This window comes from Balaenoptera musculus, chromosome 9, assembly GCF_009873245.2.
Source record: "Balaenoptera musculus isolate JJ_BM4_2016_0621 chromosome 9, mBalMus1.pri.v3, whole genome shotgun sequence".
NCBI lineage: Eukaryota > Metazoa > Chordata > Mammalia > Artiodactyla > Balaenopteridae > Balaenoptera > Balaenoptera musculus.
In genome coordinates this window covers 97,611,545-97,627,942 of record NC_045793.1, presented here as the reverse complement: position 1 = coordinate 97,627,942, position 16,398 = coordinate 97,611,545, and the positions used below count along the sequence as shown (strand labels likewise).

At 39.5% G+C, this 16,398-nt stretch overlaps 1 protein-coding gene across 2 annotated transcripts in view; it reads right to left on the bottom strand.

The window, feature by feature from the left end:
• The window catches only part of STK17A (serine/threonine kinase 17a), a 38,777-nt gene that overhangs the window by 14,108 nt on the left and 8,271 nt on the right, over positions 1 to 16,398 (bottom strand). For both annotated transcript variants that reach the window (XM_036863896.1, XM_036863894.1), the window contains exons 2-3: positions 14,173 to 14,385; positions 2,560 to 2,704 (exon numbers count right to left, since the gene is read on the bottom strand). In XM_036863896.1, coding sequence (XP_036719791.1) covers positions 2,560 to 2,704; positions 14,173 to 14,385 — 358 coding nt within the window. The remainder of the gene's footprint in view (positions 1 to 2,559; positions 2,705 to 14,172; positions 14,386 to 16,398) is intronic.

Below are 16,398 nucleotides of genomic sequence, written 5' to 3'. Positions count from 1 at the left end.
TCCTTTTCTGAATAATGTCATAGGTGGAGCTGTCATAAATTGAAAGCTCATTTCCTATAGGTGCAATATTATTTAAATTGGGGTTCTGTTCCTGGAGGTCGTTTTTACATCATAAAACTAGCAAAACGTCATAGAAATAAATGTATGATTTTACAAAGTTATGTGTGTAAAACCAAACATGAGAGAAGGCTTGGCACAGACATGACTTTGGGGACGTCCTCCTCACGGCTGGTACTAACTGAGGCTTCTTAAAGCCTGAGTCCACTGAAGTCTGGACTGCAGAGACCATCTCTTCCTGGCAAGTGTTCCCGAGTGAAGCATGGCGGCTGTGTCCCGCACCCAGGATATCTGAATTTCTAATGCATACGACGCACTAAAGGGAAAAACCAAAGCCCCAGCTCCCTTGCGCATGCTCTGAGGGTCTCACCTAGGTGATCTCTAAGGCCACTGCGGCATCAGCCTCCTGGGACTGCTCGTGGGTGCACACACGTCCACACCTGCCTTCAAAAAATGGCACTATCACCCCCATACTCTACTGTGCTGTAACCGCCCACTTTAGACACTCTACTAAGAGATCAGTGTGCCGGAGAAAAAAAGAACTGTTAACAAAATGAAATATTGGCATCTTTCAGAAAAGAACAAGAAGGTTTCCAAATAATTTCCTTTCCCCTGTATTTTTCTGTAAGAACCTAGCATTTGAAGGAGGACCTATTACCTTTCCACCTAATTTCAAATGGAATTTGATCAAGTTTACTTACAGAGTCACTTCCAGGTTATACACTGCACACTCCTTGAGAGTCTTCCTTCGTGCAAAAGAGACTAAACACTGCCATGTATACAGCACGGTATGTGTACAGTATGGTGTGTATAACGTGTCACAGAGTGTGCCATCCAGCAGCAGCTGTCTGAGTGGCACCTGCATCCGCAGGACTGGCATCACCTGGCCCTGCCCTGAATCTGAAACTTGCTGGGGCCCAGCAATTTGTTTTAACAAGCCTTTCAGGTGACCCTGACCTGGGTCAAAGCTGAAGAGCCACTGCCTAAAGCATCTCCTTTCTGCTGGAAGCACACGACAGCAGGGGTCAGGGTGGGTGGGCAGGTGAGTGAGACGAGGCCGCAGAAGTTCAGGAGACGAAAGTGGTCTTGGGTCCGGGGGTTCGGCCCTGTCAGGTTACCCTCCTTCCTCACGCCCTCTCCTCTGGCTGACGGGGCGGGTAAGGCGCCGGAGTCCCTGGGGTGTGTCCTGCGCTAGAGGACTGTCTCACTTCCACAAAGCCCCACCTGGACTCGACAGGGAAGCAACCATGGGAAAACCAGCAGGGGTCTTAGACGCTCTTCTCCTCAGCTGCCTGAAGGAATATGCGCTGAATCCCTGCGGTGGAAACTTACTGTTTGTCCCCTGAGTGCCCGTTCTCTAGTCTTGGAGAAACGGAACTGGTCTAAGAACCCATCCCTTCCCCACTCTCAGTCCACATCAAAGCTGGGCTGGGAGCAGGGCTTGACCCCTCTAGGTGGGAGCATATGACACCAATGGCACTGGCCTGGCCGTCAAAGCCCTGCACCCTGGACCAGTGCACCAATTCTTTCTGGGTTGATCTAAGCTGGTCTGAGTGGGTCTCAGGACTTCTGAACGAGCCAGTGACTTGAGAGCAGCTCTTTCCTGCTGAGTCTCAGGGCAGTTGTGAGGCTAAAAAACGGTCGCATCTAACTCACCACCATTTCATTGCCGTTTGGAGGAGGCAGAGCTGAGAACTGAAGAAAAACCAAGCGCTGGCAGTATCTGGATGAATGAATAGTGCTGTAGCTGCAGCCAGAATTACCCTGGACTTTTTAGCCAGTGAAAGTTCCTCTTTCGATTACCCTGCTTTCAGCTGGCGTCCGCGTCACTTGAAAGGATGGTAACTGATACCACCCTTTGTATTTTCTCTCCTCCTTCCTCCCCTTCCTTCTTTGACAATTTCAAATTAAAAATCTACCTGCCTCTGATCGCTTTCATTCCCTAATTCATTTTATTTATTGCTGCCTGCCTAATTTTCCACAACACTGCTTTTCAAATATTTCTGCTCAAAAATCACCTATCACTCCGTGACATGTGAACCCCGGGAATCTGGCCTTTTCTCAACTTTCAGTATCTCCTACGTCATCTTTCAATTCCAGAGGAACTTTTCCATTTATTTTTGTCCAAACACATCACAAGTATTCCTAACTCTTTTGAGTTACTTTCTCCTATTCTTCTCTACCTATCTAAATCCTAACTTTTTGGAAAGGTCTGTCTCAAGCCCTGTCTCCGCCAGGAAGCCTTCCCCTACCCCAGCAATACCCTCGAAGCTCCATTTCCGGGGCAACGTATTATTATTTATCTTTCTATGCATGCACACGTGCATTCTCTCCCTGATTAAACTGGCTACAGGATACAAGTTATGACTCAATTCGTATATCCTTGTTACCTAATAAAACACACAAACCTGACAAATATTGGAGGAAACCACTGTGAGATATTTCGCATCTAGAGTGTCATTCTCCAGCAACTTCAAAACTGTAAAGTAATTCAGCTCTTACCTTCAAATCAAGATGAACTACATCATGAGCGTGTAAAAAGCGAACACCTTCTAAAATCTGCCTCATGAGTCTCTGAACATCTTTTTCCTTAAAGGCTTCTTCTCTGTCTGCAACACACTGGTCAAAGATTTCACCCCCAGCAGCACTAGAGAAGATGAGAAGCACATTTTCAACAGAAAGGAAGAGGACTCATTAAAAATAGCCTTTTTGTTCTTAATATTTAGACACAGTAGGTATCTTTATTTACATAGACTATAATTTGAATGTGTGTAAACGTTCGTCCATCTACATGCTGAAATCCAACATTTTTTAAGTAAAAATTTAAGCTCAGATTAGCATTTCCAAAGCTAAATAAAAACATCAGCTTCAGAACTTCAAGAACTAAACCTTAGTACTAAAATATATTAACACACTTTCAAGTAAAAAAATTCTCAAGAATTTTTAGTTACAGAATACATAAAAACATTGTTTTTGTAAAAAAATGCAAATAATGCAAATAAAGCAAATGCCCTCCATTGAAGACCCTTCCCCCAGTCCAGAGCTACATTTAGAAGTAAGCTCTGTTATCACTCAGGTGTACTCCATCCTTCCAGATTTTTAAAATATATTTAAATGCATACAAAAATATTAGTTTTCTGGATTTTTAAAGACACATAAATGGCAACATTCTAACTGATACTGTTCTATTACTTTTTAAAATTACTTAAACATGCCTTAAGAGTCTTTTCCATGATGGTTTTATATCTATCTCATAATTTTTATCTTTTATTTTTTAAATTTTTTGGCTGACTTGGATCTTTGTTGCTGCAGGAGGGCTTTCTCTAGTTGCGGCGAGCGGGGGCTATTCTTCGTTGTGGTGGCTTCTCTTGTCACGGAGCATGGGCTCTAGGCGCACGGGCTTCAGTAGTTGCAGCACGTGGGCTCAGTAGTTGTGGCACGAGGGGCCCTAGAACGCGCGGGCTTTAGTAGTTGCAGCGCATGGCCTTAGTAGTTGTGGCTCGCGGGCTTAGTTGCTCTGGGGCATGTGGGATCTTCCCAGACCAGGGATCCAACCCATGTTCCCCCTGCATTGGCAGGTGGATTCTTAACCACTGCGGCACCAGGGAAGTCCTACCTCAGAATTTTTAATTCCTGCAACCTTGTGAATAGAAAAACCATAGTTTATTTAGCCATTCCCCTTTGAAGGACATTTAGGTTTTTTTTTTTTTTCCTAATTATTCATGATTATAAACAATGTTGTGATGAGAAGGTGTGTGAAGGTTCCTGTCAGCTCCTGTGTCAGTAAGTAGTCTTCAACGTAGATACTGGGATGAAACTGCTGGTGTGAAAGGAATGTGCTTTTGAAATTTCAGTAGATATGACCTAGACTCACCAAAAGAGCGGTACGGACTTAAACTTTCTTCCACCCTCTGGCCAAAGCACCTGTTTTTTTTTTTTTTTTCCTCTGAAGAATTTTGCCAATAAAAGAAACAAATCATTTACAATTTTTCTTTCCCTTCAGCAGAAATTCCATATTTTAACAATTTGTTCTTACCATAAATGACAGCTCATGTCCTATCTCAAATTTTCCTTTATGTGTTCAAAAAAAAAAAAAAAAGACTGGATTGCCTCCATGAAGTTGTTATAAAAATTAATGTGAAATACGCAACTCCAAGCAGCCATGCTACTGTCAGACAAAAGCTACTCGTTCGTTTCCTTTTCATAAGATAACTTAGTTCTTTCCTTCCAGCCTTCTTTCCTTCCTTTTTTTTTGTTAGGGCAATCTATTTTCTAAATTCTGTCTATAAAAGGAAACAAAAATTCTCACCAAAGTCAGCTAAGAACCTATTTAAGTTTAGCTGAAAAGCTCTAGGTGGTGAGAGTGAAAGAAAATAACTCGCTGGCTGATTCAGACTTTCATTTGGTTAAACCTGTACAACTGACAATTATATTTTAATTGCAGTATGAGAGAGCCACACGTGACAGCATCAAAACAACTTTTATGTAATTAACTGTAAAATGGCCATTGCATGTTCAGGCAAAGCTAAAGTGATGCATAACTCGTAAGAAAGGAAAGGGTGAGCGTTTGCAACGAAACCAAAGAGTAAGTTAGTGACTGCCTGCGGTACCGTACACGTGAGCAGGCAGTTAGTGAGGACGAGCTGAGTCCGCTCGGTCGCAGCGGCTAGAGACGCACCAGGACGCGATGTGCAGTCCACGGAGTGCCCTGCACGTAAAGGCTACACTCAGAGCTGCCTCTTTTCCTCAGTTGAGACAGACAAATGCATTTTGGTTGCAAAAGTTCGCCAGTCTCAATTTACTGTCCTCTGGGCCTCTCAGCTCAACACTACCACCCACAATAAAATTCAATAGCGGTCAATTTACATAAACACAAGGATTTCTTCACCTAAAATTTAAGAACAATTTATTATTAGTCCTTTCCACTATGATGTTTACCCATTCTTGCTTTAACAAAAGGGTTTTCCCAAGAATTTAAGCAGTTCACATAAGCACAAAATGTGAAGCGCAAAACTAGTTTTCTAAAAATTTTCAAGGATGTACTTCAAATGCAGGCTATTGTAATAAAAAAACTGTAAAAGCCAGCCTTGAGCGATCAGTAAGACTTAACATACCCTCTCGGTACAACGTACGACCATCATATCATCTCACCCTACTTACATTTAAGCCTGACCCATTTAACTAATTGTCATATTAACTAATGGAACCAAGTGAAATTTTACCAAGGAACAACTTGAGATGTTAAAAGCATCTGTCAAGTATGGTAACAGAAAACACAAGAATATTAACAACTACTTTGCACAAAGCACCTTCCTTCACACAGAAGTTTGTGTGTGAAGGAAGGTGCTTCACACCTTTGTGTGTGTGCTCGAGCAGCACAGTTTGCTATGTCTCCCTTTCACTACAGCAAGACTTCCACAGCTTTATTACAGTACACTTTACTCCAGCAGTGCTTATTTTCCACAACTTTAAAATTACAAAGAAATGAATTCATTTAACTTTTTACCCAAATATCTTTTACAAAACAATTAACTCAAGGGCTTTACAAAACAATTAACTCAAGGGCTTTTCAAAAAATTTTACACCAAAACGATTTTTACATAAAATATTAAGAACGGTGAATTTCAATTTTCTAGTTAGTGGGCCTCAGAAAGTTGTAAGTATCTCTTTGCCAACATTATTCAGAGCCATATAAATGATGTTTGGAAGCTAAGTGTAACTGACTTTCCCTGGTTGCTTGCACCTTAGCTAGATCACAGCTTCCAACCTTAGGCACCAAACACTCCTTTTTCTACCTAAACCAGCATTTCCATTTCTATCCCATGTAGAGGCCCCGTTTGGATCTCTACTCCCTCACTATTCAAATTCAACAAATACCAATCAAATATGTTAAGAGGCCCTGTGCTAGGGCAAGAAAGATAAATTATAAGTTTTAGTTGGGAAGAGAAAGACGAAAGATAATTTTAGGAATAGGTATGCATAAATACACATGAGTGTGAAGTTATGTATCAAGTGATTTGATAACTTAGCAAATGAGCAATTAATTGGAAGGAAAGAGAAAAAAAATCTTAGAAAGATGACACTTATTCTGAGCCTTCAGGAATGAACAGGAATCCACTAGATGGAATGGCAGGAGTGCATCCCAGGCAGGGTGGACATATGTATAAGGGCCTGTTGGTGTGACAAATAACTGGTACACTCACAGAAGGATAAGCAGCTACTTCCCCTTTCACCCAAATGGTACAGAACTTTCCATCTACCCATAAACAATGAGAAAATGAGCCAAGTATATGAACCAACTATCTTCAGACATAAGAACAACAGGCCGTTAGGACCATTATCCCTGAGGTGGAGGCACAAACAAGCTGATCCCTACGCTCTGTCTTTCTACTTGGAGGTAATTTATGGCACGTGGTACAGGGCTGGGGAGGATCCCAAGCAGAACAGCAGCCTTGCTAAATTGAGGAGGTAGGAAGGGAGTTTGACAAGGCTAAGGCAGCTGGACTTTGTACAGGCAGAGGACCAGGGAGGAGGGTTCTACACAGAGAGAGACCTGCAGACATCTGCTTAGTTGTATCCCAGAGTCTTAGACAAGGTACTTATATGCACATTCACTGGATAAAACTGTGAGGTCAGGCAAAGAACTACCAGGAAATCATTAGCTGAACAAGCCCTAGCATTCACCAAGGACAGAATAAGATATTTGAATTTTACCCAGTTTGAGTAGAAAAACCATGCCAAGCACCTGGGGCATTCAGCAGTCCCCCCAGAATGCCATATTTTAGCCTTATTAAAGGCTAAAGTAGCCCTAGACCTGCCCAGTAAGTCTGATCCACAAGTAATTTAACTGCCTGCCAAAACAAACATCACCATTCTTTCAGTGGAAGACCATAAAATCCACCCAGCACTGTGCCATTCTAAATATATGGCATCCTTCCAAAAATTACTAGACATCTGAAAATGCCACCACTTACAACTCACAACTAACAGGAAAATAAAAACAGACCCAGAGATGATGGAATTGGCAGGTAAGGACTTTAAAACAGGTATTATAAATACACTGAAGGATTTAAAGTAAAATATGAACACAACAAGGAGAGAGATGAAAGGTATGAAAAGAACCAAATGGAATTGCTAGGATGAAAAATACAATATTTATAGTGAAGATTTCACTGGCCAGGCTTTACAGCAGATCAGACACTATAGAAGAATCAGCAAATTTGAAGACGGAAATGGAAGCCATCCATCTAAAGTATGGGGGTGTGGGGTGGAGAATAAATAGGACCCTGGGGACCTGAGCGACAGCATCAACCAGTTTAACACACTGTACTGAAGAAATGAGAGGAGAGAGGTGGGGGCAGAAAAATATCTTTTTAAATAATTGCTGAAAAATCACCAAATCTGATAAAAACTAAAAGATCCACGTAGCTCAATAAACCCCAAGCAGGATAAACAAAGAAAATCAGGCATATTATACTCAAGTTGCTGAAAACCAGTGTGAAAGAGAAAAATCTTTAAAAAGGCACACATACAGGGGTATCAAAAATCAACACACACTTCTTGTCATAAACAATGCAAGGCAGATGACAATGCGATGATATCTTTAAGTAATGAGAGAGAAAAAAAGTGTGCCTAGAATGCAAGGTGAGGTTGGAGAAGTACTAGCAGGAGATGAGGTAGAATAGAAGTCAGACAGAAAAGCATGGGACACAGTCCAAACAACCTGAAAAATCCCAAGTAAGGCAACGATGGCTGGTATATAACGCTAAATATCTCCTTCAGAAGCACTCCCTAGGGGCTTCCCTGGTGGCGCAGTGGTTGAGAGTCTGCCTGCCAATGCAGAGGACACGGGTTCGAGCCCTGGTCTGGGAAGATCCCACATGCCGCGGAGCGGCTGGGCCCGTGAGCCACACCTGCTGAGCCTGTGCGTCTGGAGCCTGTGCTCCGCAACAAGAGAGGCCGCGACAGTGAGAGGCCCGTGCACTGCGATGAAGAGTGGCCCCCGCTCACTGCAACTAGAGAAAGCCCTCGCACAGAAACGAAGACCCGGCACAGCCATAAATAAATAAATAAATAAATTAAAAAAAAAAAAAAAAAGAAGCACTCCCTAGCCTCTCTGGTGGAGTAAAGGTGCACAGTGCATGGCTAAAAGCTTTGGAATCACACACTCCTGGGCTAAATCTTGGCTCTGCTACTTGTGGTGTGATCTTAGGTTGATTATTATTCTGAATTTTTTTTCTCACATATAAAATCTTGTACTAAAATTTGTAAATAAAACAATTTCAGTTGCAGGATACAAAATCAGTATACCAAAATCAGTGTGTTTCTTCTATACACTAGCAATGAACTATCAGACAGAGAAATTAACAAAACAATCCCATTTTCAATAACATCAAAAAGAATAGAATTCTTAGGAATATTTTTAACCAAGAAATGATATATCTATACATGGAAAACTAAGACACTGGTGAAAAAAACTGAAGAAGACACAAATAAATGGAAAGATATTCTGCTCATGGCCTGGAAGAATTAATATTATTAAATATCCATACTACCCAAAGTGATCTACAGATTCAATGCAATTCGTATCAAAATTCCAATGGCATTTTTCACAGAGAAAAAACAATCCTAAAATTTGTATGGAACCACAAAAGACCCCAAATACCCAAAGCAATCTTGAGGAAGAACAAATCGGGAGGCATCAGCCCAGTTTCAAAATATATTACAAAGCTATAGTATCAAAACAGTATGGTATTGGCATAGAAACAGACATATAGATCAATGGAACAGAACAGAAAACCCAGAAATAAAATCATGCATATATCATTATTTAACTTATAACAAAGTATAAAGAGAAGTATAAAGAGTATACAACGGGGGAAGAACAGTCTCTTCAATAAGTGGTATTTGGAAAACTCGATATTCACATGCAAATGAAGGAAACTGGACCCCTACCTTACACATACACGAAAGTCAACTCAAAATGGATCAAAGACTTGAATGTAAGACCTGAAACCACAAAACTCCTAGAAGAAAACATAGGGGGTAAGTTCCTTGACATCAGTCCTGGCAATGATTTTTTGGATTTGATAACAAAAGCAAAAATAAACAACTGGGACTACATCAAATTAAAAAGTTTCTGCACAGCTGAGGAAACCATCACACACAAAAAAAGGCAACTACGGAATGGGAGAAACTATTTGCAAATCATATATCTGATAAGGGGTTAGTATCCAAAATATATAAAGAACTCATACAACTGAATAGCAAAAGACCAAATACTCCAATTAAAAAAATGGGCAGAGGAACTACATAGACATGTTCACAAAGAAGACATACAAATGGCCAACAGACACATGAAAAGGTCCTCAACATCACTAATCATTGGGGAAATGCAAATCAAAACCACAATGAGCTATCATCACCTCACACCCGTTAGGATGGCTATCATCAAAAAGGCAAGAGACAGTAAGTGTTGGCAAGGATGTGGAAGAAAGGGAACCCTTGTGCACTGCTGATGGGAATGTAAATTGGTGCAGCCACTCTGGAAAACAGTAGGGAGGTTCCTCAAAAAATTAAAAATAGAACTACCATATGATCCAGCAATTCCACTTCTGGGTATGTATCCAAAAGAAATGAAAGCAGGATCTCGAAGAGATATCTACACTCCCATGTTCACTGCAGGGTTCTTCACAATCGCTAACATATGGAAACAATCTGAGTGTCTGTCAAAACATGAATGGGTAAAGAAGATGTGGTGTGTATATATATATATATATGTATAATGGAATATTGTTCAGCCATAAAAGAGTGACATCCTGCCATTTGCAAAAATGTGGATGGGACTTGAGGGCATCATGCTAAGTGAAATAAGTCACACAGAAAAGGACAAATACTGTATGATATCACTTATAGGTAGAATCTACAAAAGGCAAACTCAAATGGAAATAGAGATTAGAATGCGGTTACCAGAGACTAGGGGTGGGCAAAAAGGAGCTGTTGGTCAGAGTATAAACTTCTAGTTATAAGGTAAGTTCTGGGGATCTAATGTAACTATGATTATTACAGTTAATAATACTGTGTTATGTACTTTAAAGTTGCTAAGAGAGTAGATCTTAAATGTTCTCACCACAAAAAAGAAATGGTAATTATGTGACGTGATGCAGGTGTTAGCTAACGCCCTGGTGGTAATCATTTTGCAAGATATAAGTGTACCAAGACATTGCAGACCTCAAACTTACAGCATGTTCTATGTCAATCACATCTTGTAAAGCTGGAGAAAATTTAAAACTAAAATGTACAAATAATGTATATAAAGCATATAAATGATGCACACAAAGCTGGCAGAGAAGACTTAGCACAGTGCCTGGCACAGAGTAAATTCTTAACTACGACTATTACACCTCATCTATGTTCCCACAGCAACTAACAAGAATTCTAGTGAAACACCAAGGTTGTTGCCATCATTTCTATCTCTTTCACTAAACTATAGCACTTGGAACAAAGGGGTTATGCTATTTTCACTTTTGTATTACCAGCACCTTAGTATGCAGAGCACGTGGCAGGTGGAATGAGTAATACAGTAATCATGAACCTGCCTGTTTCCATAACAACAATCTGTTGACATGGCCGAGAATTCTGATATCTCAATGTCCAAAGTCTAATTCTAAGACTTCTTCTTCAAACAAAAAGTAGAACACAAAAATCATTTGTGTTTTGGCCAAATCATACTGTTTTGTAGTTCTAGAAACATGATCATAGAAGCAACAGAAGCTACCAAAGATTTCTAAGCAAGGGAATAATATTGCCACATCTATGTGTAGGTCACCTATCCAACAGGAGCCTGAGGGATGCCCTAGAATTGAAGCCAGAGTGATCAGCTAAGCAGCTACTGTGAAAGTCCGTGGGAGAGAGAGGACCCAACACAGAGGAGAAACAGCAAACACAATGAAGAAGGGCCCAGCAGGGGAGAGGTTCAAGTGGAAGACTTGGTAATTCATTATACACGAGCATTAAACGAGATGAAGCAATCAAGGATAGACCCAAGGTTTCTATTTGAGTGATGAAATAAACAGGGATACCACTGGAAGTGGGGAACAAAGAAACATGGGCATTAGAAGGGCAGCAATGCAGGGGTGAAAACATATTGATCGTGCATCGGTCATGATGTGCAGGTGGATTCAGGGATATGCAGTAGAGCAGCTGGAGCTGAGGGAAAGGTCTGACGCTGGAGATAAAGATTTGGAAATAATAACCAGCATGTAAAAAATAGCTGAAGCCACAAAAATGGACTGTCATCATCCAGGGTAAACGTGCAGAATAGAAACGTATGACAAGAGTAACACTAATGAACAGTGGGGAGCACTTGTATTTATATAGTAGATGAAGCGGAAAAGGCTCTAAGATTTAAAAAATAAAAGAGGGCCCTGAAAGCCAAGGAAGAACATAACTTCAGGAGAAGAAGGTATAATATCAAGTGTTTAAAGAGAGTAAGAAGTAGAATGAACACTAAAATGAGGCGATCGATTTTGGCAAACAGGGCTGATGACCTCATGAAAGTTTGAGGACAGCGGATGGCAGGAGACTGAAAAGTGACGGAGGATCGGCACACGAGCAGACGGATGTATCAATGAAGTAGAACAAAACTGACTGGAAGGTGAGGAAAGCTGAGAATTCAGACGACTCCTTTACAGACCACAGCAGTAAAGGAAAGAGAAGGGCAGGACATTAGCTCAGAAAGAGTCAAAGCTGAGGACCAGGAATTTTAGGAGAGAAGTGACTGAAATCCTGGAAGATGGAGGGAAAAGAATCACTAGAGGAGAGGGACTCAGAGAGGTTAGATAAGTGACTAAAACATAAAACACAAGTCCTAGAAAAGGAAGAGGATTAAAGAACATACGTCCGAGTTTTAGCCTTTGAGTTAAGGAGCGGAATCTCTTCCTTGGAACGGAAGGCAAGCAGGTGAGAGCAGTTAGAGAGGGATGCCGAGGCGTGTGTGTCTGATGCCTTTATTTCCTCCGTAAAGGAAGAGAAGCCTTGGTGTCTAACAGGTGGGAAGTGGGTGACACAGTTAAGTGTGGTCAAGGTTTTGATTAGCTCCTGCCTGCCTGCCGGGGATGGTAAAAGAAGGGGATGAGAGATTAGGTAAAGAATTACCCAAGTACACCAAGAGCCCAGCTGAGGATGCAACTCTCACCCTCGTAATAAGCAGACTGAAGACTACGCAAGTACTCCCAAGAACGGGCAGGAGGAGGGACACACAGCGTGCGTCCCACGTTTCAAACGGGCAGAAGGAGTTGCGGAGGGAGAGCAACAGAAAGAAGGAAGTAACGCTGGTGAGGCGCTGGGGAGGGCCTAGCTGCAGTAATGACCACAGAAGGGAAGGGAATATAACGGAAGAAAAGGCAGGAGCAGACAGAAGACTGAAGACCTGCGCGGAGGCTGAAGAGTGGGTTTGGGAGGACGGGAGAGGAACGAGGAGATGATGGCTGGAGGGTCTCTTCCGGATCAATTTCCAATCCTAGCTCGAGCCTCTCCAGGACAAACCCGAAGACCAAAATCCTCTCAACCAACCTTTTTTTAACAACTGAAAAACAACTGCACGGAGATATAATCCACAGCGACTACATTTCTTAAGCATTTGATCATTTGTGGATATTTCTATTATAATGTAAAATACACAATGGAAAACACTTTCATGCTTTTCATTGTTCACATTTTATTTTTTCTTTGTAGGAATTCCTACAAGTGAAATTACTGAATTAAAATATATAAACACAATGCTCTTGAATTATATTAGCAAGAGGAACACACTATTTTAGCCATCCAGACTTCTCCCTCTAGAAACTTTTAAATAAAAACAAGGTAATAATAGACATGTTATTTTGTAACATTTCTTTTTTTTTAACTTAATATTTTAAAACATCTTTCTATGTAGTACATTTTTATCTACCATATCTTTTAAAATGACTGCATAGCAATCCATCTCATGACATGATCACTTATTTCACCAACCTCTTACCATTAAACATTTAGATTACTTCTTTTTTGTTATGTAGATACTGCTGCACTAAACATTTTTGTAATACATCTTTGCACAATGGCCTGATTATGTCCTTGTGAAAAAATTTATGTATGTGAGATTGCTGGGTTAAAGAGTATATATATTTTTAGGGCTTCTGACACATACTCCACACTGTTCTCCAGAAGAGTTACACCAGGTTAATACTCCCACCTGTAGTATAAATGAGATGATCCAAGTCATGAGTATCACTTTTCTTCATGATATCCGACGATCTTACATAGGGAGAAATCGGCAACTTATTTTTAAATTTACATTATAAAAACTGTAAAAATCAATATTTTTCATGTATGTATAGGCCATTTACACAGGCTTCTGTGTGGAATTTCTCTTTATATCCTTTCTTTGTCCATTTTTTTTTTTTTTTTTTACACTGGGAGGTTCATGTTTCTGTGTATATTGGTAAGATCTAGTTACATATTAAAGAAATATTAATCATTTTGGGCGAACAGATATTAGAACTATTTTTTCCGAGTCTGTCTTTTCATTTTGTGTTCATATTATGTACTAATAATGCTTTTTAATGTACTCAAATCTATCAGTCTTTTCCTTTGGCAGGAGAAGCAGAGAGGAAAACAGGATTTCTTAAGAAGAAAAAACTGTCCTTCATTTTCCAAAGCTGTTTTCTCTGCTGTCCTTACTTATTTACCCAAATTGGAAACATAGTATGAATCAAAACAATCATTTCTGAAAGAAGGATTAATAACTTAGACTATATGAACATATACGGGATTATAAAATGCCTTTTATTTTAATATTATCTTGGTGCCACTTACCTTCTTAAAACCTCTAATAAGAACATAAGAGAACTTATTTTCAAAGGAATTTCATTAAAGAGTGAAAATGAAAAACATAACATACATGCATCCTTGCAAATCTGCGATATGTCAAATGAATAAGAAGAACACACAAAACAGTTCTGGAAAATCTTCAGATTTCTAAAGAACCAGGGCCTGCCACGTTATCACAGATGAGTGGCACCGATAAAGGAGTGTGGACTACGAAACAAACTCAGTAAGGGAGACGATACTTACTATTCCAGAACTAGGATCATTTCCGATGGCGTCTCATAGACTTCATGTAAATCAATGACCCAAGGATCGTCCTGTGCTAGTTCAAGAACAGCAATTTCATGAATTATTTCTGTCCGACAATCTTGGCCTTTTCTTCTTTTTCTCATGAACTTTGCTGCAAATTCTTTTCCAGAATCTTTCTTTATACATTTCCTCACCACTGCAAATTTCCCCCTAGAATTACACAAAACACATTCACGGTTAAAGTTGACTCTTCAGAGATGATAAATTTTAATAAAATTTCCCAACAGTCATCAGTGGATATTCAAATTTAGGTCATATGCAATCATAAAAGTAGCAATATAACTTGGGAAACACCTCTCTAATCAAATAAAATGTAATGTGTAAATCTGCAAGATTCATTCTTCTAAATACAGAACCAAATATTAAAGCCAATATTTTTTTGCAGCGTTATATATAAATATAACAATTTTTCACACATTTATACATAAAAATGATTTAAATCTTAAAAAAGCCATTTGACTTTTTAAGAGAAACCGGTTATGAGAATTCCTAAAATAATGAATTTCACTGTCACTAAGTGACTCTAAGAGGACACTATCACCTTCCAAGGTTATAAAAGTTAGGGATCTCATTTATATGACATCATTTCAACTACTGCATCAGCTGGAAATGTCTAGTTTTCCTATAAAGACAGATACAACAAACATTACTTTGATACACTCCATTCCATGCTATTACACTAATAAACAAGTCACATGGGGGATACGTATAGCATATTGATTAAGGGATAAGGTCTGGAATTAGACAGATGTGGGCTTGAATCCCCAAAACGGCTCTGCCCACTCACTCGACGCATAACCTTGGGCAATTTATTTAACCTCTTATTTAAGAAAAATCTCATTTTCCTAATCTATAAAGGAGGACACAAACGGAATCTATTTTACAGCGCTGTTGTGAGAATTAAAGAATATAATACATGTCAATTGCTTAGCATGGTACTTGCCACATAGTAAGTACTCAAAAAAAATTTAGTAATCAAACAAATCATTAAGTTGTAATAATCATCACCCATAAATATCCAATACTCAAGTTGGAAGGCAACTTAGAAATCATATAGTTTTTTTTTTTTTTTAACCTACTGTCAAATGCCAAAGCCATGTCTTCTTTCAAACTGTGAGGTAGTCTTTTCCACTCCTGGGTGCATACTATTTTAACAAGGTTTTCATTACAAGCCTAAACCTGGCTTCAAGTGAAGGGTTGTAGTCCTGGTCTTTTGCTGAGCAGTATAGAAGACCCCCCATGACAGTCTATCAAGTACTGGACACAGCTAATCATTCCGCATCCCCTTAGGGTTCTGGGATCGCCTCACTGTCATGACTCATAGAACTGCTGGAAAAATGTGCCAACTGAATCTGAAGCAACTGCGCCAAGTATAATCTCATCAAAATGTTACATGATTATTATTTTGCTGATGTTGGCACAATACAACTTAATATGCCTTTAAAAAAACTTGACAGGTTTTCCATATTTCATAAATAAAATAAACGACCTAGATCTTTTTCCTCTTGAAGTTTTTCAAGCCAGTGTCCTCATACTATGGTTTAAAAATATATTTTAAAAATTTCAATGCAAGGCTTTAATTTGCTCTGTTAAATTCTACTTTCTAGGTTTGGGCCCGGCATTCTAGACTACTGACGTAATTTTGAGGAATAATTCTTCCTTCTTAGCTACTGTTAACCATGATTTTCATGCCCTCTGTATTTCTGTTATACCATCAGCAATAAAAATGTTACATGAAAAAATCCTTAGGCACAGCCCTACAGATGTTCAATTAGGTGGCAATCTACCTAATAGCACCCTAATTCAGAACAAAGTTCTCTGTGTTCAACAGAAATGCGAAAGGCTTTTCCAGATTACTAGAGAGATTAAACAATAAACTATGCATCACAGACTAACACCTCTTTTTATTTTACGCCACAAAATCATTAGGCTAATAACATCTCCACTGAGTTTTAAAAGGTTCCTAATGATCTTTGGATTCCTTTAAGGAAGAGAAAAAAATCATCAATAGTTTGATTTTTTTATACCTATATTTCTGAAGTTTCAAAAGAAGAGAAAAAAGAGAAAGCCTATTTTGTAAAAAACTGACCAACATAATTGACAACAAGCCTCTTGCTATTAAATTAGAAATGGCTGGGTTGAACTACCTTCAAAGTACTCTCA